This window comes from Symphalangus syndactylus, chromosome 13 (assembly GCF_028878055.3).
Source record: "Symphalangus syndactylus isolate Jambi chromosome 13, NHGRI_mSymSyn1-v2.1_pri, whole genome shotgun sequence".
Taxonomy (NCBI): Eukaryota; Metazoa; Chordata; class Mammalia; order Primates; family Hylobatidae; genus Symphalangus; species Symphalangus syndactylus.
This window is the reverse complement of record NC_072435.2, coordinates 28,696,143-28,715,215: the sequence shown is the minus strand read 5'-3', so window position 1 is coordinate 28,715,215 and position 19,073 is coordinate 28,696,143. Positions and strand designations below refer to the sequence as shown.

Sequence of the window (19,073 nt, the reverse complement as noted above, 5' to 3'; positions counted from 1 at the left end):
GTGTTCTCATCATTTTTCAGGCAGGGGAGGTAAGGGAATGAGTCGGGGGACTGAATGGCGGCTGGGCCTCAGATCTCTCCTACAGGTAACATGCTGCAACGGGGGAACCTGCCAGTTTTATATATCAGGTCATGTATTTTCTTTTTCTTTTTTTCTTTTTTTTAGACGGAGTCTTGCTCTGTTGCTCAGGCTGGAGTGCTGTGGCGCAATCTCGGCTCACTGTAAGCTCCGCCTCCTGGGTTCACGCCATTCTCCTGCCTCAGCCTCCCGAGTAGCTGGGACTACAGGCGCCTGCCACCATGCCTGGCTAATTTTTTGTATTTTTAGTAGAGACGGGGTTTCACCATGTTAGCCAGGATGGTCTCGATCTCCTGACCTCATGATCCACTCGCCTCTGCTTCCCAAAGGGGTGGGATTACAGGCGTGAGCCATCGCGCCTGGCCTAAGGTCACGTATTTTTTTTTTTTTTTTTTTTTTTAGAATTTTGCTCTTGTTGCCCAGACTGGAGTGCAATTGCGCGATATCAGCTCACTGCAACCTCCGCCTCCCAGGTTCAAGCGATTCTCCTGCCTCCCAAGTAGCTGGGATTTCAGGCATGCGCCACCACACCTGGCTAATTTTTTGTATTTAATAGAGACGGGGTTTCACCAGGTTGGTCAGGCTGGTCTGGAACTCCTGACCTCAGGTGATCCACCTGCCTCGGCCTCCCAAAGTTCTGGGATTTTCAGGCATTGAGCTACTGTGCTCAACCTGAGGTCATGTGTTTTTAATTCATAACTTTTACAAATGTTTACTGGATGACTGCCATGCCAGGCATTTTGAGGAATTCTTGGCTACTGTCTGACCACCTGAATCCTTGGAGCCGAAGAGGAGCGAGGAGCACTGTTCACTCTTGGAGGAAATGGGATATTTCCTCCGGCCCCTTCTTGATTCTGCTCTTCCTTTTTTTTTCTTTTCTTTTATTTTTTATTTTTATTTATTTATTTTTTTTGAGACGGAGTTTCGCTCTTGTTGCCCAGGCTGGAATGCAATGGTACGATCTCGGCTCACCACAACCTCTGCCTCCCGGGTTCAAGCGGTTCTCCTGCCTCAGCCTCCCAAAGTAGCTGGGATTACAGACATGTGCCACTACACCCGGCTAATTTTGTATGTTTAGTAGAGATGGGGTTTCTCCATGTTGGTCAGGCTGGTCTCGAACTCCCAACCTCAGGTGATCCGCCCGCCGCGGCCTCCCAAAGTTCTGGGATTACAGGCGTGAGCCACCGCGCCCGGCCTTCTTTTCTTTTCTTTCGTTATTTTTGTTTCTTTGTTTGTTGTTGTTGTTGTTGTTGTTTTTTGGTATAGAAGTGTTGGAACGTACACCTCTTTCTTAAACCATCCTGACAAAGGGAAAGAGGGAAAAATACATTTCCCGTGAGGCGTTGGGACTAGAACAGCTGGAGGTGGACGCAGAGTGCCGCGACGACTGCCAGGAGTTGTAGTTCTCCCCGGCCGCGTCACTGCGGCGTCGCCCACCCACCTTCCCCGGGCAAGCTGCGGTTTCCTTTGTGGACGTGGCGAGGAGCGCCCGCGGAACCCCCGGCACTCATTGGCCCCGCCCCTTGAGACGCTCGTGCGAGCTCATTGGGCGGGGGGCGGGGCTGTGCGCTGCCAGAGGCGGGGCCTGACTGGAGAGCTGCCGAATTGGGCACATTTGCGGGAACGCAGAGCGGAGCGTGGAGAGCGGAGCGAAGCTGGATAACAGGGTAAAGGGAGTGGGTGGGGGGGCCTCTGTCCAGAGAGGGCGGCTCAGGGCGCCTCGAGGCGGCTCGGGTCGAGGATCAGGGTCCGGACTGGGAGCAATGACGGGGAGCCTGCCTGACCTCTCGCTGGCCACAACTATGCCCTGTACTTTGCGTGGGATGTGCGCCACGTCTGTCTCTGAAATTCCCCCTGGCAGGTCTGGGACCCCCCTGAGACTCCATCAGAAGATTCGGTCCTCCCCATAGGTGGCTTTACCTTTAAGCATCCCGCCCTCTTTTCCCCCATCGCCCGCCCTTTTTGAGCCCAAAAGTTTGCAGCCAACTTCCATCTCCCTGTCCTGTCCTAGGTAACCCCTCCACCCCGCCATTCTCCTGTCCCGTGTCTGTCCCCATACCTGTGACCCCTGACCCCTGGCCTTTGCCACTCCCCAGGGACCGATGATGTGGCGAGCATCGCTTCTGCTGCTTCTGTTGCTACTGAGGCACGGGGCCCAGGGGAAGCCATCCCCAGACGCAGGCCCTCATGGCCAGGGGAGGGTGCACCAGGCGGCCCCCCTGAGCGACGCCCCCCATGATGACGCCCACGGGAACTTCCAGTACGACCATGAGGCTTTCCTGGGACGGGAAGTGGCCAAGGAATTCGACCAACTCACCCCAGAGGAAAGCCAGGCCCGTCTGGGGTAAGAGAGACATTCGGTTGGGGCGTGTTCTGAGGTGGGGCTTGGGAGAGAGACGCGGGAGTATTGACAGGGGTCAGAGAAATGGCGTGGACTGAACTTCACTTCTCTGTGAGAAATGAAATTCTACCTTCTCTCCTTGGGAAAAACAAATTGAGTTAAAATTGAGGCCTAAAGAGGACCTTTGAAGCCGGGCGTGGTGGCTCACTCCTGTAATCCCAGCACTTTGGGAGGCCAAGGCAGGCGGATCACTTGAGGTCAGGAGTTCGAGAACAGCCTGGCCAACATGGTGAAATCCCGTTTCTACTAAAAATACAAAATTAGGCAGGCGTGGTGGTGGGCATCTGTAATCCCAGCTAACTTGGGAGGCTGAGGCAGGAGAATCGCTTGAACCTGGGAGGCGGAGGTTGCAGTGAGCCAAAATTGCACCACTGCCCTCCAGCCAGGGTGACAAAGTGAGACTCTGTCTAAAAAACAACAACAACAATAAAAAAGAGGACCTTTGAGGGCAGCAAAATCTGGGTTAGATTCAGCCCCCTAAGCACTCCTTATTCTTTTGTCCCAGACATCTCCCCTCCCCAAGCCTCAGTTTCCTGCTCTGTAAATGGCAGGACTGGTGTGGAAAATGAGGTTTGGCCTTTAAGGAGCCCGGCCAGGGCAGGAAAGTGGCGGAGCCCTGAGTTTCAGGGTGAGCTGGGTGGAATGGAGCCTTGTCCACCCTCTCTGTCCAGGCCTGAGGGCAGGGGGCGCAATGGGACCAGCCCCCTTCATCTGTGCATCCTCCTGACACTGATTCAGCCTACAAAGATTTATCCAGCACCTGGTATGTGCCAGGCACTGCTCTAGGTGCTGAAGTCACCACAGCTAACACATCTGTCCTCCTGAAGTTTACACTGTGGTGAGGGAAACTGCAAGAAGTCAATAAGTAGAAAGTGGATCAAATAGAGATAAATGCATCCAAGAAAGATAAAGCAAGAGAGTCAGAAAGTTGGAGGGGAGAGGTTGTTGGTGGGGGGGAGTTGCAATTTTTATTTATTTATTTATTTACTTGTTGAGATGGAGTCTCGCTCTGTCACCCAGGCTGGAGTGCAGTGGTGCCATCTCAGCTCACTGCAACCTCCACCTCCTGGGCTCAAGCAATTGTCCTGTCTCAGCCTCCCAAGTAGCTGGGATTACAGGCGCTAGCCACCACGCCCAGCTAATTTTGTATTTTTATTTTTTTTTTTTATTTTTGTTGTTGTTGGTTTTGAGATGGAGTCTCGCTCTGTCACCCAGGCTGGAGTGCAGTGACGCGATCTCGGCTCAGTGGAACCTCCATCTCCCTGGTTCAACCAATTGTTCTGCCTCAGACTCCCTAGTAGCTAGGACTACAAGTGATCGCCTCCACATCCAGCTAATTATTTTTTTCTTTCTTTTTTTTTTTTTTTTTTGAGACAGAGTGAGACTCTGTCTCCCGGGCTGGAGTGCAGTGGCGTGATCTAAGCTCATGCAACCTCTGCCGCCCAGGTTCAAGCAATTCTCCTACCTCAGCCTCCCAAGTAGCTGGGATTATGGGTGCACGCCCCCACACCCAGCTAATTTTTTTTTTTTTTTTTTTTTTTTTTTATATTTTAGTAGAGACTGGGTTTCACTGTGTCGCCCAGGCTGGTCTCGAACTCCTGAGCTCAGGCAATCTGCCCGCCTCGGCCTCCCAAAGTGCTGGGATTACATGCTTGAGCCACAGCACCCAGCCCAGGCCCGGGTAATTTTTTTTTTTTTTTTTTTGAGACAGAGTTTTGCTCTTGTTGCCCAGGCCGGAGTGCAGTGGCGCAATCTCGGCTCACTGCAACCTCCGCCTCCCGGGTTCAAGTGATTCTCCTACCTCAGCCTTCCGAGTAGCTGGGATTACAGGCATGCACCACCATGCCCGGCTAATTTTGTATTTTTAGTAGAGATGGGGTTTCTCAATGTTGGTCAGACTGGTCTCGAACTCCCGACCTCAGGTGATCCACCCGCCTTGGCCTCCCAAAGTGCTGGGATTACAGGCGTGAGCCACTGCGCCCAGCCAATTTTTGTATTTTTAGTACAGACAGAGTTTCACCATGTTGGTCAGGCTGGTATCGACCTCCCGACCTCAGGTGATCTGCCAGCCTCAGCCTCCCAAAGTGCTGGGATTATAGGCATGAGCCACCGCGCCCGGCTGCAGCTGCAATTTTAAACAGGGAACTTGGAAAAGGCCTCCATGAGAAGGTGGTATGTGGTATTGAGCCATGTGGGTATCTGAATGAATAGCATTCCAGGCACACAGAACAGTTAAGTGCAAAGGCCCTGAGGCAGGAGTGGGCTTGGAGTGTCTGAGCAACAGTTCTGAGGCCCGTGTGGCTGGAACTCAGTGAAGAAAGGGGAGAGAGTGGGAGGTGAAGGCAGAGAAGGAGCAAAGGGGTTCAGCATGGTGGTTCATGTCTGTAATCCCAGCACTTTGGGAGGCCGAGGCTGTGGGATCACTTGAGCCCAGGAGTTCAAGACCAGCCTGGGCAACATAGTGATACCCCGCCTCTACAAAACAAATACAAAAATTAGCCCAGCATGGTGGCGTGCGCCTGTAGTCCCAGATACTAGGAAGGCTGAGGAGGGAGGATCACTTGGGCCTGGGAGGTCAAGGCTGCAGTGAGCCAAAATCATGCCACTGCACTCCAGCCTGAGCAACAGAGCAAGACTTTGTCTCAAAAAGAGAGAGGGCCAGGTGCAGTGGCTCATGCCTGTAATCCCAGCACTTTGGGAGTCCAAGGCTGGCGGATTGCCTGAGACCATGCAAAGGGGCTCAGATCATGCAATGCAAAGCCTTTTAGGCCACGATGAACATTTAGGCTTTTCTCCAGTTGAGAGTAGAGCTGAGGGAGGACGTGAGCTGACTTAGGTTTTGAGAGAATCCTGCCGGCTGCGAGGTGGGGAACAGACTGTAGGGAGCAAGAAGCAGGAAGCCCAGTGAGGAAGCGACTGCAATAGTCCAGGTGGAAGACAAGACAAGATGGTGGCCAGATCAGGATGGAGACAGTGGCGGTGGTCCCCAGGACTGCTGGCTGGGAGATTGTGCTTGGCTGGGCATGCATGAAGGAGAAATGGAGGAAGAAGGGCAGTGACAGGTTAGCACATTTAGCTTAGCACTAATGGCAATGCCAGGCATTGTCCTAAGTGCTTTATTATTGTTATTATTATTATTATTACTATTATTTTGAGACGGAGTCTCGCTCTGTCTCCCAGGCTGGAGCGCAGTGGCGTGATCTTGGCTCACTGCAAGCTCCACCTCCCGGGTTCACGCCATTCTCCTGCCTCAGCCTCCCGAGTAGCTGGGACTACAGGCACCCACCACCACGCCTGGCTAATTTTTTTGTATTTTTAGTACACGGGATTTCGCCGTGTTAGCCAGGGTGGTCTAGATTTGCTGACCTCGTGATCTGCCCTCCTCGGCCTCCAAAGTGTTTTTTGTTTGTTTGTTTGTTTGTTTTTGAGACAAGGTCTTCCTCTGTTGCGCGGGCTGGAGTGCAGTGGCACGATCTCGGCTCACTGCAACCTACGTCTCCTGGGTTCAAGCAATTCTCCTGCCTCAGCCTCCTGACTAGTGGATATTACAGGCATCCACCACTGTGCCCAGCTAATTTTTGTATTTTTAGTAGAGACGGTTTCACCATGTTGGCCAGGCTGGTCTGGAACTCCTGACCTCAGGTGATCTGCCCACCTCAGCCTCCCAAAGTGCTGGGATTACAGGAGTGAGCCACCGTGCCCGGCCTATTATTGTTATTGTTATTTGAGATGGAGTCTCGCTCTGTTGCCCAGGCTGGGGTGCAGTGGTACTATCTCGGCTCACTGCAACCTCCACCTCCCAGATTCAACCAATTCTCCTGCATCAGCCTCCAGAGTAGCTGGGATTTCAGGTGCGCGCCACCATGCCTGGCTAATTTTTGTATTTTTAGTAGAGACGAGGTTTCACCATGTGGGCCAGGCTGGTCTGGAATGTCTGATCTCAAGTGATCCGCCTGTCTTGGCTTCCCAAAGTGCTGGGATTACAGGCGTGAGCCACTGCGCCTGTCCTGTCCTAAGTGCTTTACATGGCCCAACTCATTTATTCTCCACAACCGCCCTTTTAGGGTAGGTACCGTTTTTTTCTCTCCATTTTACAGAGGGGTAATTGAGACACAGAGAGGTTAAGTCACGTGCCCACAGTCACACAGCCAGTAATTTTTTGTATTTTAGGCTGGATTTGGACCTAAAATGTCTGGCTGTGGAGCCCAAGCTCTTAACAACAGCAGGAACCTCAGAGAAGGGTGTGATTCCGGGGACAGAGTCGGGCCCTTGACAGACTGGAGCAGAGACCGCCTGGTGCGGGAGGTGGGGCGGTGACTCAGTCAGGCCTGGAGAGGGCTCTGCTGTCTCGGATTTTCGACCTTAGGGAGAGGGCCGCGGGGGTCTAGGGACGGTGACAGGGAGGAGGGCTCCATGTAGTCTCTGTTAATTAGAGACTGGGAGAGGACCGGCCTGGCAGGGCGTCACCAAGGGAGAGGAGAGGGGCCCGGGAACTGACAGGCGTGGCCCGAGAGAAGGGGAGAGAGGGAACCTAAAGTGGCTTGACATGCGACGGGGAGGGGCACAGGAACGCGGAGGAGCATGGGGAGGGGCACAGGGAGACTGGGCCCCCGGGGTTGCGTGTGATGGTCCTCGGGCAGTGCCTGATTCAGCCGGGAGCAGGCAGGGGAAAGCCACGGGGCGCAGCACAGGGCAGGGCTGGAGGGAGAGGAGCCTGAAATTGACACGCGCAGCCTGGTAAAGGGGCGGGGCATGGGGCGGGTCGGGGCCTGAGACAGCGGTGGGGGGGGGATCGGGGGTGTGGCCGTGGCTGTCTGGGTTCAGAGTCAATCTTGAAACAGGGCCCCCTTGGCAAGGGGCTCAGTGCGACGCCGCGCTCCCCTTCACCACCCCAGCTCAGCCCATCGAGAGGTGCAGCACGTGCAGGCCGAGGGCGGGGCCGGCGCGGAGAGGGTGGCCCTGCATCGTAGTAGGTCACCCCCGCAGTGCTCCCAGCAGGCCTGCTCGTTCTCGAGAAGGGCGTGACTCGACTCGGGGGTGGACCCTAGGCTGAGGGGTAGGGTCCTCCGGTGGGCTTGGTCCCGAAATTGACACGCGCCCCTCCCCAGTTCGCCCGTGGACCGTGGACTGTATTTTCAGCCCCAGATACGAAGTGTCCCAGGGGGCGTGGCCCGTGCGAGGGGCGGGGCCTGGGGCGGGACCAGAGACTGATGTGTGCCCGCCCCGGCTTGCAGGCGGATCGTGGACCGCATGGACCGCGCGGGGGACGGCGACGGCTGGGTGTCTCTGGCCGAGCTTCGCGCGTGGATCGCGCACACGCAGCAACGGCACATACGGGACTCGGTGAGCGCGGCCTGGGACACGTACGACACGGACCGCGACGGGCGTGTGGGTTGGGAGGAGCTGCGCAACGCCACCTATGGCCACTACGCACCCGGTACGCGGCGAGCCCCTGACCCTGCTCCCCATACACCGTGACCCTGACCTTCTGGACCGCCTCATTCTGAGAACCCTGAACCCATTTACCCAGAGTCCCTTGCCCCTAACCAGGCTCTACGCACTTTTAGGAGCCCATCACTATGAGATCTTCAGTTTCTCACCTCTGGCTTCTCTTTTTGTTTTTCGTTTGCTTATTTTCTGGTATTTAGCTGCATGCTAAAAACTATCTTTTTTTCAACATGAAGTCACAATTAGGTGCCAAAAGCCACTGAATGCACCCAAACAGGGACTTGAACCCTGGGCCCTCAAATTAAAAGTCCAATGCTCTACCAACTAAGCTACCCAGGTTCCCTTCAGGGTTTTCATTCTGGGACCCACCACCTCTATGACAATATGACTAGGGTACTTGAGATCCCTGGCCAAGGACACCTACTTTCCATGCCTTGTCATCCTGACCCCTAACCTCCGTGACCTCTCATCCTGAGAACCCCAAAGCCAGTTACTCAGCCCCTGACTCTCAGATCCCTCCTTTCTGTCCCAAGTCCCAGCCTCAGTGCCCCACCCCCTGCCACACACACAGCCCTCATTCTCTCCCTCCTCTCCTCTCTGTCCCTGGCCCCAGCCTCCCCCTCCAGCCTGTCTTCCACAGGGCTGGGGGGGGGGACCTTCACGCCCAGCACTGACTCTGCCTCTCCCTCCCACTCCTGGGCCCCCAGGAGACAGTCCCACCCCTCAGCCGGGACGTTTCCACCTGTAGCTTTGTTTTTCTGCATTTTCTGCACCAAATGGATTTTCTGGAGTTTTCCTGAACTCACCACATTCTTCAAACCTCTACCTTCTGCCCATATTGTTCCCTACAGTTACAATGCCCTTCCCCTCCTCTCAGTCAAGCCATCTCAGTCCCCGTAAGCTACCCCATCACAGCTTCAGTCTGGGGCCAAAAGGGCCACTGTCAACTCAAAGTCCGCCATTCCTGTCTCCACACCCTTGGATCAGTTATTTCTTCTCTCTGAGAATCAATTTTTGCATTCAGAAAGTAGAATACATAGAAAAACCCACTGTACATGCTTTTTTGTGATGATTAAATGCAATATTGTACATAAACAGCTTAGTATATAATCTCTCACAAGTTAACTAATTTATTGTGTGGATGTAATATGTTATATAGCCCGGGTGCCACGGCTCACCCCTGTAATCCCAGCACTTTGGGAGGCTGAGGCGGGTGGATCACGTGAGATCAGGAGTTAGAGACCAGCCTGGCCAACGTGGCAAAACCCCGTCTTTACCAAAAAAAAATACTTAGTTGGGCGTGATGGTGTGCACCTGTGATCACAGCTACTCTGGAGGGTGAGGCAAGAGAATCACTTGAACCCAGGAGGCGGAAGTTGCAGTGAGCCCAGATCACACCACTGCACTCCAGCCTGGGCGACAGAGGGACACTGTGTCTCAAAAAAAAAAAAAAAAAAAAAAAAAAAAAAAAAAAAAAATATATATATATATATATATATATGGCTAGGCGCAGTGGCTCATGCCTGTAATCCCAGCACTTTGGGAGGCCGAGGCGGGCAGAACATGAGGTCAGGAGATCGAGACCATCCTGGCTAACACGGTAATAACCCCATCTCTACTAAAAAATACAAAAAATTAGCCGGGCATGGTGGCGGGCGCTTGTAGTCCCAGCTACTCAGGAGGCTGAGGCAGGAGGATGGCATGAACCCGGGAGGTGGAGCTTGCAGTGAGTCGAGATCGTGCCACTGCACTCCAGCCTGGGCGACAGAGTGAGACTCTGTCTCAAAAAAAAAAAAAAAAAATATATATATATATATATACACACACACACACTAATAAAATGTTATATAACGTATTATATACTTATATAATAAATATATAAGGCCAGGTGCAGTGGCTCACGCTTGTAATCCCAGCACTTTGGGAGGCCAAGGCGGGTGGATTACAAGGTCAGGAGATCGAGACTACGGTGAAACCCTGTCTCTACTAAAAATACAAAAAATTAGCCGGGCGTGGTGGCGGGCGCCTGTAGTCCCAGCTACTCGGAGGCTGAGGTGGGAGAATGGCGTGAACCCGGGAGGCGGAGCTTGCAGTGAGCCAAGATCGCGCCACTGCACTCCAGCCTGGGTGACAGAGCGAGACTCCGTCTCTAAATAAATAAATATATGTACAAATTATATATAAAGTATCAATTTTTTTGGGGGGGGGGGCGGGGAGTTTTGCTCTTGTTGCCCAGGCTGGAGTGCAGTGGCGCAGTCTTGGCTCACTGCAACCTCCGCCTCCCGGGTTCAAGCGATTCTCCTGCCTCAGCCTCCCAAGTAGGTGGGATTACAGGCATGCACCACCACGCCTGGCTAATTTTGTATTTTTAGTAGAGATGAGGTTTCTCCATGTTGGTCAAGCTGGTCTCGAACTCCCGACCTCAGGTGATCTGCCCACCTCGGCCTCCCAAAGTGCTGGGATTACAGGTTTGAGCCACCGCACCCGGCCTACTTTTTTATTTTTTTTTGAGATGGAGTGGAGTTTCACTCTTTTTGGCCAGGCCGCAGTGCAATGGCAAGGTCTTGGCTCACTACAACCTCATCCTCCTGGGTTCAAGCAATTCTCCTGCCTCAGCCTCACGAGTAGCTAGTACTACAGGCGCCCACCACCATGCCAGGCTAATTTTTGTATTTTTAGTAGAGAAGGGGTTTCACCATGTTGACCAGGCTGGTCTCGAACTCCTGACCTCAGGCGATCCACCCACCTCGGCCTCCCAAAGTGCTGGGATTACAGGTGTGAGCTACTGTGCCAGCCTTCTAAATTCTTTTTTTTTTTTTTTTTTTTTTTGAGACATAGCCTCCCTTTGTCACCCAGGCTGGAAAGCAGTGGTGCAATATCAGCTCACGGCAACCTCCACCTCCTGGGTTCAATCGACTCTCACGCCTCAGACTCTCGAGTAGCTGGGATTACAGGCGTGCCCCACCATGCCCGGCTAAGTATTTTTTTGGTAGAGATGGGGTTTCGCCATGTTGGCCAGGCTGGTCTCGAACTCCTGACCTCAAGTGATCCACCAGCTTCAGCCTGGGATTGTAGGCGTGAGCCACCGTGTCCAGCCTACTGATATATACTTATTATTAACTCCACAGAAATCTTTGTACCCAGGCCGGGCGCGGTGGCTCACGCTTGTAATCCCAGCACTTTGGGAGGCCGAGGCGGGCGGATCACGAGGTCAGGAGATCGAGACCACGGTGAAACCCCGTCTCTACCAAAAATACAAAAAATTAGCCGGGCGTGGTGGCGGGCGCCTGTAGTCCCAGCTACTCGGGGAGGCTGAGGCAGGAGAATGGCGTGAACCCGGGAGGCGGAGCTTGCAGTGAGCCGAGATCGCGCCACTGCACTCCAGCCTGGGTGACAGAGCAAGACTCCGTCTCAAAAAAAAAAAAAAAAAAAAAAAGAAATCTTTGTACCCCAGTAGGATTTACTTTGTCTTTGTTTTAACCTGCTTGGCGTTTCCTCCATTAAAGCTCATCTCACTGAGACCTGTCCTTCCCCAGGTGAAGAATTTCATGATGTGGAGGATGCAGAGACCTACAAAAAGATGCTGGCTCGGGACGAGCGGCGTTTCCGGGTGGCCGACCAGGATGGGGACTCGATGGCCACTCGAGAGGAGCTGACGGCCTTCCTACACCCCGAGGAGTTCCCTCACATGCGGGACATCGTGATTGCTGTGAGTGGTGGCTGGGAAACCTTGCCCCCCACACCCTTCCGGGGACCCAGGCTTCCAGTTCAGGTCCTGCTTCCCAGCACCGTCACCTGGCTCTCCAGCATCTTGCCGGGAAAGCCAGGCCGCAAACACAGGTCAGAGGACGTGACCTTTCCCACCTCCACTCTCAGACCACTGGGGTCTGATTTCTCCTCGTCTGGCCTCCCCCTGTGCTCGCACTTGGGGTCCAGGCCCCCAGCCTTCCCTCAGACAGCCACTGTGCCCCACCTTATACAATTTCTTTTCTTTCTTTCTTTCTTTTATGTTTTGAGACATAGTCTCCGTTGGTTGCCCAGGCTGGAAAGCAGTGGTGCGATCTCGGCTCACTGCAACCTCCACCTCACGGGTTCAAGCAATTCTCCTGCCTCAGTGTCCCGAGTAGCTGGGATTACAGGCACGCACCGCCACGCCTGGATAATTTTTAGTAGAGACGGGATTTCTTCATGTTGGTTGGGCTGGTCTCAAACTCTCGACCTCAGGTGATCCGCCCGCCTCAGCCTCCCAAAGTGCTAGCATTACAGGCATGAGCCACCGTGCCCGGCCAATTTTGTATTTTTTTCTAGTTGAGATGGGATTTCACCATGTTGGCCAGGCTGGTCTTGAACTCCTGACCTCAGGTGATCTGACCACGTTGGCCTCCCAAAGTGCTGGGATTACTGGCATGAGCCGTCGTGCCTGACCCCAAAATGTGCTTTGTTCTATAGAAGAAGGCTTTTTTTTCTTTCCTTCCTTTTTTTTAAAAATTTATTTATTATTTATTTATTTATTTTTGAGACAGGGCCTCACTCTGTTACCCAGACTAGAGGGCAGTGGCTCGATCTCAGCTCACTGCAACCTGAAACTCTTGGGCTCAAGTGATCCTCCCACCTCTGCCTTCTGAGAAGCTGAGACCACCAGGCACAAGCCATCATGTCTGGCTAATTTTTTTTTTTTTTTCTCAGACGGAATCTTGCTCTGTCGCCCAGGCTGGAGTGCAGTGGCACGATCTCGGCTGACTGTAAGCTCTGCCTCCTGGGTTCACGCCATTCTCCTGCCTCAGCCTCCCGAGTGGCTGGGACTACAGGCACATGCCGCCATGCCCGGCTAATTTTTTTTTTAGTAGAGACGGGGTTTCACTGTGTTAGCCAGGATGGTCTCGATCTCCTGACCTCCTGATCTGCCCACCTCGGCCTTCCAAAGTGCTGGGATTACAGGTGTGAGTCACCACGCCCGGCCATGCCTGGCTAATTTTTAAATTTTGTGTAGAGACAGGGTCTCGCCATGTTGGCCCAGGCTAGTCTTGAAATCCTGGGCTCAATCCATCCTCCCGCCTCGGCCTCCCAAAGTGCTGGGATTACAGGTGTGAGCCACCATGCCCAGCCCACAGTCTTATAGTGAATGAGTTTGGATATAAATTGGGGAACAAAAGTCGTTTTGCTCAAGAAGGGCACAAAAACAAGGAGCGGAGGTGTCAAGTGTGTCAGAAGACCCCCCGAAGTGCACCATGTTCACCCATAAAGCAGAGGTAGGTTCTAGGCTCTGCCAAACTTAAAGGAGCTTCTCCCCTTCCAGGGTGTTTGCTGGGGCTTGAGCAAGTTATTAGGGAACCAGGACAGCTTTCCTTGTGAGCAACAAACCTGTGCATTGCTGGACACTGGGGCCTCCGGGCTCTCGCCCCGTAAATGCAGGTAGTGCCTGTATGATGACAACATCCCAGAAAGCCTGCAAATGTCCCACATGCTGCCTGTTGAGATTGCTCTATGCCTGCCCCCCACAGCTACCCGGAGCTAAATTTCCAAGAGAACCTCTCACTCTTACACCAGGGGTCCAGCTTCCCCCAGGAGCCAGGGTCATCGGCCCCCAGCCTCAATGCCCCTTTCTCCCCCAGGAAACCCTGGAGGACCTGGACAGAAACAAAGACGGCTATGTCCAGGTGGAGGAGTATATTGGTGAGTGGACCCCAATTTCTTCTTGGGATGCCTGTCCTCTCTCAGGCATGGGCAGGGTTTGTGGGGCAGCCAGAGGTACATCACCCATCATCAGAGAGCTGTGGCCCTCAGACATGGGGGCAGGGGCACTCACTGCTTGCGTTCATTTAGCCATCCAACATTTATTGAGCACCTACTGTTTACCAGACACAAAAAGCATCTATGGAGCACCTGGTGTGTGTCACGCCCAGGAAACACTTACTGAGCACCTACTGCATATGGGTGGTTGCGCCTACAGCAGACAATAACACAGACAAAGTCCCTTCTTGGGGGTCTAGAGTTTCTACAAAATCAAGGCTCAGGGGCTGTGTTTAGTTGAGGATGGGGGTCAGGAAGCTGGTCTTGAACCTGCATCTGCACAGCAAGCACTGTGTTTCCTGTTACATGGGATGTTGGGGGGACCCTCACAATACCCCCTGAGTTCTGAGTTCTCCCTGGGCCCCTGCCACTGTCCCTGACCCTAGCGGGCAAAAAATTTAGTCAAAGAGAAAGCTAACAAGGAATTTTTTTTTTTTTTTGAGACAGAGTTTTGTTCTGTTGTTCAGGCTGGAGTACGGTGGCATGATATCGGCTCTCTGCAACCTCCGCCTCCCAGGCTCAAGAGATTCTTCTGCCTCAGCCTCCTGAGTAGCTGGGATTACTGGTGCCTGCCACCACGCCTGGCTAATTTTTGTATTTTTAGTGGAGATGGGATTTCACCATGTTGGCCAGGCTGGTCTGGAACTCCCGACCTCAGGTGATCTGCTCATCTTGGCCTCCCAAAGTGGTGGGATTACAGGCGTGAGCAACCAAGCCCAGCTAGGAATTTTTTTTTTAAGTTTGAAAACATTGTTTATTCTTTTATTTTTTTCTTTTTTTTTTTCTTTTTTTTTTTTGAGATGGAGTCTCGCTCTGTCGCCCAGGCTGGAGTGCAGTGGCGCAATCTCGGCTCACTGCAAGCTTCACCTCCCGGGTTCACGCCATTCTCCTGCCTCAGCCTCTCCGAGTAGCTGGGACTACAGGCGCCCGCCACCACGCCCAGCTAATTTTTTGTATTTTTTAGTAGAGACGGGGTTTCACCGTGGTCTTGATCTCCTGACCTTGTGATCTGCCCGCCTCGGCCTCCCAAAGTGCTGGGATTACAAGCGTGAGCCACCGCGCCTGGCCTCTTTTATTTTTTTCTGACCATATCCTACATGAGAAAACATTTTTCTTTCTTTCCTTCTCTCACTTTCTTTCTTTCTTTCTGTCACTCTCTTTCTTTCTGTCTGTGTGTGTGTGTGTGTCTCTCTCTCTCTTTATTCAATAGAGATGGGTTCCCACTATATTGTCCAGGCTGGTCTAGAACTCCTGGGCTCAAGCAATCTTCCCACCTTGGCCTCCCAAAGAACTGGGATTACAGGCATGAATCACCACACCTAGCTGAGAGAACATTTTTATATTTTTTTCTTAAGAGATGGGGTTGGGCCGGGCGCAGTAGCTCACGCCTGTAATCCCAGCACTTTGGGAGGCTGAGATGGGTGGATCATGAGGTCAGGAGTTCGAGACCAGCCTGGCCAAGATGGTGTACTAAAAATACAAAAATTAGCCGGACCTAGTGGCAGGAGTCTGTAATCCCAGTTACTCGGGAGACTGAGGCAAGAGAATCTCTGGAACCGGGGAGGCAAAGGTTGCAGTGAGCCTCAATCGCACCATTGCACTTCAGCCTGGACAACAAGAGCGAAACTGCGTCTTAAAAAAAAAAAGAGATGGGGTCTTGCCCTGTCGCCCAGGCTGGAGTGCAGTGGGGTGATCTTGGCTCACTGCAGCCTTGACCTCCTGGGCTCAAGGGATCCTCCCACCTCAGCCTCCCAAGTAGCTGAGACTCCAGGCCCAGTGTGGCCTCTGGAGATATTTCTGGTTGTCACTTTTAGAGGGGAGAGGATGCTACTGACGTCTCCTGGATGGAGCCGAGGGATGCCCCTGAGCATTCTCCTGTGCACAGGACAGGCCCTGACAACAAGGAGGTCACAGGCCCCAGATGCCAGCAGCTGTCCCCATCTCTTTTTTTTTTTTTTTTTGAGACAGAGTCTCGCTATTGTCGCCCAGGCTGGAGTGCAGTGGCATGATCTCGGCTCACTGCAGCCTCCGCCTCCCAGGTTCAAGCAATTCTCTTGTTTCAGCCTCCTAAGTAGGTGGGATTACCGGCGTGCACCACCACGCCTGGCTAATTTTGTATTTTTAGTAGAGATGGGGTTTCACCGTGTTGGTCAGGCTGGTCTTGAACTCTTGACCTCAGGTTATCCACCTGCCTCGGCCTCCCAAAGTGCTGGGATTACAGGCGGGAACCACCACCGCACCCAGCCTATCTTCTCAATTACTTCATCCCATTAAGACTTCATCTTCCATTCCTCAGCTCTACGAGGCAGACACTCTCACTATCTTCCATTATACAGATGACACCTGAGGCCCAGGGGGTTTGAAGGGATCTGCTGAAGACAATGGGAAGAGGCAGGGCTGGGATTTGAACCTTGGTGTTTGGGCTCTGGCACCTATTTCTTAACTCCTCCCCAACCGGTAACATATCAAAATGTATAAAATTGGGGTGGGCGCTGTGGCTCACACCTGTATTCCCAGCACTTTAGGAGGCCAAGGTGGGTGGATCACTTGAGGTCAGGAGTTCAAGACCAGCCTGGCCAACATGATGAAACCCTGTCTCTACTAAAACTACAAAAATTAGCTGGGCATGGTGGCGGCTACCTGTAATCCCAGCTACTCGGGAGGCTAAGGCAGGAGAATCACTTGAACCCGGGAGGTGGAGGTTGCAGTGAGCCGAGATTGTGTCACTGCACTCCAGCCTGTAATCCCAGCACCTTGGGAGGCCGAGGCAGGTGGATTACGAGGTCAGGAGTTCGAGACCAGCCTGGCCAAGATGGTGAAACCCCGTCTCTACTAAAAATACAAAAATTAGCTGGGCGTGGTGGCATGCACCTGTAATCCCAGCTACTCAGGAGGCTGAGGCAGGAGAATCACTTCAACCTGGGAGGCGGAGGTTGCAGTGAGCTGAGATCGTGCCATTGCACTCCAGCCTGGGCAACAAGAGCGAAACTCCATCTTAAAAAAGAAAAGGGGATGGGGTCTTGCCCTGTCGTCCAGGCTGGAGTGCAGTGGGGTGATCACAGCGAGACTCCATCTCAAAAAAAAAAATTTTTTTTATAGAAACAGGGTCTTGCTATGTTGCCCAGGTTGGTCTTGAATCTTGGCCTCAAATGACCCTCTTGCCTGGGTCTCCCAAAGTGTTGGATTACAGTCATCACTGCACCTGGCATATCTGTCACCTGCTAACTGGCCAGAAACATCCTCACACGTTCCTCCTGCAGGACGTTGCTTACGATGGGCCAGGCACTGCCTTGCCCAATGCACACACTACTTCACGTGTGTGTCAATGAAATCAATCAATCATGCAATCAACCAATCAAATGAATTTCACCTGTAACATAAATGATTGCTTGTAAGTCAGGTTTTGTTACTAATTCCATTGAAACAGAAGAGGACGCTGAGGCGAGAGAGAGGGTAGTGAGTTGCTCGAGGGCCTGGTTCAGGAAGTATCAGAGCCAGGATCAGCCCCCAGCTCCACTAGACCCCCAGAGCTGCCCCTGACCTTGTCCCCTCTGTCCCGGCCCCCAGCGGATCTGTACTCAGCCGAGCCCGGGGAGGAGGAGCCGGCGTGGGTGCAGACAGAGAGGCAGCAGTTCCGGGACTTCCGGGATCTGAACAAGGACGGGCACCTGGACGGGAATGAGGTGGGCCACTGGGTGCTGCCCCCCGCCCAGGACCAGCCCCTGGTGGAAGCCAACCACCTGCTGCATGAGAGCGACACGGACAAGGTGCAGTGACGGGGCCACGGCAGGAGCGAGGAGTGGGTGGGCATTGCGGGCCAGACTCCAGAAACAAACAAGACCTGGGCCTGGAGCTCAGGGTCCCTTTTAGGTGGGATAAAAAAAGAGGGACAGAGAGGCCGGGCGCGGTGGCTCACGCTTGTAATCCCAGCACTTTGGGAGGCCGAGGCGGGCGGATCACGAGGTCAGGAGATCGAGACCACGGTGAAAACCCCGTCTCTACTAAAAATACAAAAAAATTAGCCGGGCGTAGTGGCGGGGGCCTGTAGTCCCAGCTACTTGGAGAGGCTGAGGCAGGAGAATGGCGTGAACCCGGGAGGCGGAGCTTGCAGTGAGCCGAGATCGCGCCACTGCACTCCAGCCTGGGTGACAGAGCGAGACTCCGTCTCAAAAAAAAAAAAAAAAAAAAAAAGAGGGACAGAGAGAGAGGAAAAGAGAGGGGGCAGAGACCCAGAGAGAGAGGGGGTCAGAGACCCACAGACCCAAAGAGAGAAGGACAGGGACCAAGACGGGGGACAGATTCAGAGAGAAAGGGACAGAGGCCCAGAGAGAGAGGGGGGCAGATACTCAGAGAGGGGGAAAGAGACCCAGAGAGAGGGGGGAAGAGACCCAGAGAGAGAGGGACAGAGACATAGAGAGAGGGGGAGACAGAAGGCGACAGAGACCCAAAGAGAGAAGGACAGGGACCAAGACAGGGGGACAGATTCAGAGAGAAAGGGACAGAGGCCCAGAGAACAAGGGTCCCAGAGACTTCGGGACACTTCGGGACACACTTGGATGCAGGGAGGGCTTTCGAAAGCAGGGCCATGTTGTCCTCTCTGAACCCTGACCCTCCCTCCAGGACGGGCGGCTGAGCAAAGCGGAGATCCTGGGTAATTGGAACATGTTTGTGGGCAGTCAGGCCACCAACTACGGCGAGGACCTGACCCGGCACCACGATGAGCTGTGAGCCCCGTGCACCTGCCACAGCCTCAGAGGCCCGCGCAATGACCCGAGGAGGGGCCACCGTGGTCTGGCCCCCTCCCTGTCCAGGCCCCGCGGGAGGCAGATGCAGTCCCAGGCATCCTCCTGCCCCTGGGCTCTCAGGGACCCCCTGGGTCGGCTTCTGTCCCTATCACACCCCCAACCCCAGGGAGGGGCTGTCATAGTCCCAGAGGATAAACAACACCTATTTCTGACTGAGTCTCCCAGCCCAGACCCAGGGACCCTGGCCCCAAGCTCAGCCTCTAAGAACCGCCACCAACTCCTCCAGCTCCAAATCTGAGCCTCCACCACACAGACTGAAACTTCCCTGGCTCCAGCCCTCTCCTGCCTGGCCCGGCCTGGGACACCTCCCCTCTGCCAGGAGGCAATAAAAGCCAGCGCCTTGACCTTGTGTGTCTGTGTCTGTCTGTTGTCTGCCTGTCTCTATGAAGGGTAAAGGGGCCCTGGAGACGGTTTGGGGGCTGTGACTGGGAATTGGGGGCTGAGGCATCCAATAAGGGACCAGGCATTTGAAGGAGGGGTGCTGGGTGTTGGAGGGATTGGAGTGCGTTCCTGGGTATAAAACAAACAAAAAAAATTGGGCCAGGCCCGGT

At 53.7% G+C, this 19,073-nt stretch overlaps 1 protein-coding gene and 1 non-coding gene across 2 annotated transcripts; one reads left to right on the top strand and one right to left on the bottom strand.

Moving 5' to 3' along the window:
* The first annotated feature begins 11 nt into the window (after positions 1–11).
* RCN3 (reticulocalbin 3) lies at positions 12–18,866 on the top strand. The gene is made up of 7 exons (XM_055237330.2): positions 12–1,745; positions 2,175–2,422; positions 7,714–7,916; positions 11,464–11,636; positions 13,540–13,600; positions 17,285–17,484; positions 18,338–18,866. Exons 2-7 carry the CDS (start codon positions 2,181–2,183, stop codon positions 18,443–18,445), a joined length of 987 nt encoding a protein of 328 aa, XP_055093305.1. The 5' UTR covers positions 12–1,745; positions 2,175–2,180; the 3' UTR covers positions 18,446–18,866.
* TRNAK-UUU (transfer RNA lysine (anticodon UUU)) lies at positions 8,194–8,266 on the bottom strand. The gene has a single exon. It is a non-coding gene; the product is annotated as a tRNA-Lys (tRNA).
* Positions 18,867–19,073: the final 207 nt, after the last annotated feature.

What these genes read in the sequence shown, in the direction of transcription:
- RCN3 (XM_055237330.2), top strand. Translation starts at nt 2,181, where the DNA reads ATGATGTGGCGAGCATCGCTTCTGCTGCTTCTGTTGCTACTGAGGCAC. An exon ending in CTATGGCCACTACGCACCCG is followed by an intron (nt 7,917 to 11,463) that starts GTACGCGGCGAG and finishes GTCCTTCCCCAG; the next exon opens with GTGAAGAATTTCATGATGTG. An exon ending in CCAGGTGGAGGAGTATATTG is followed by an intron (nt 13,601 to 17,284) that starts GTGAGTGGACCC and finishes CCCGGCCCCCAG; the next exon opens with CGGATCTGTACTCAGCCGAG.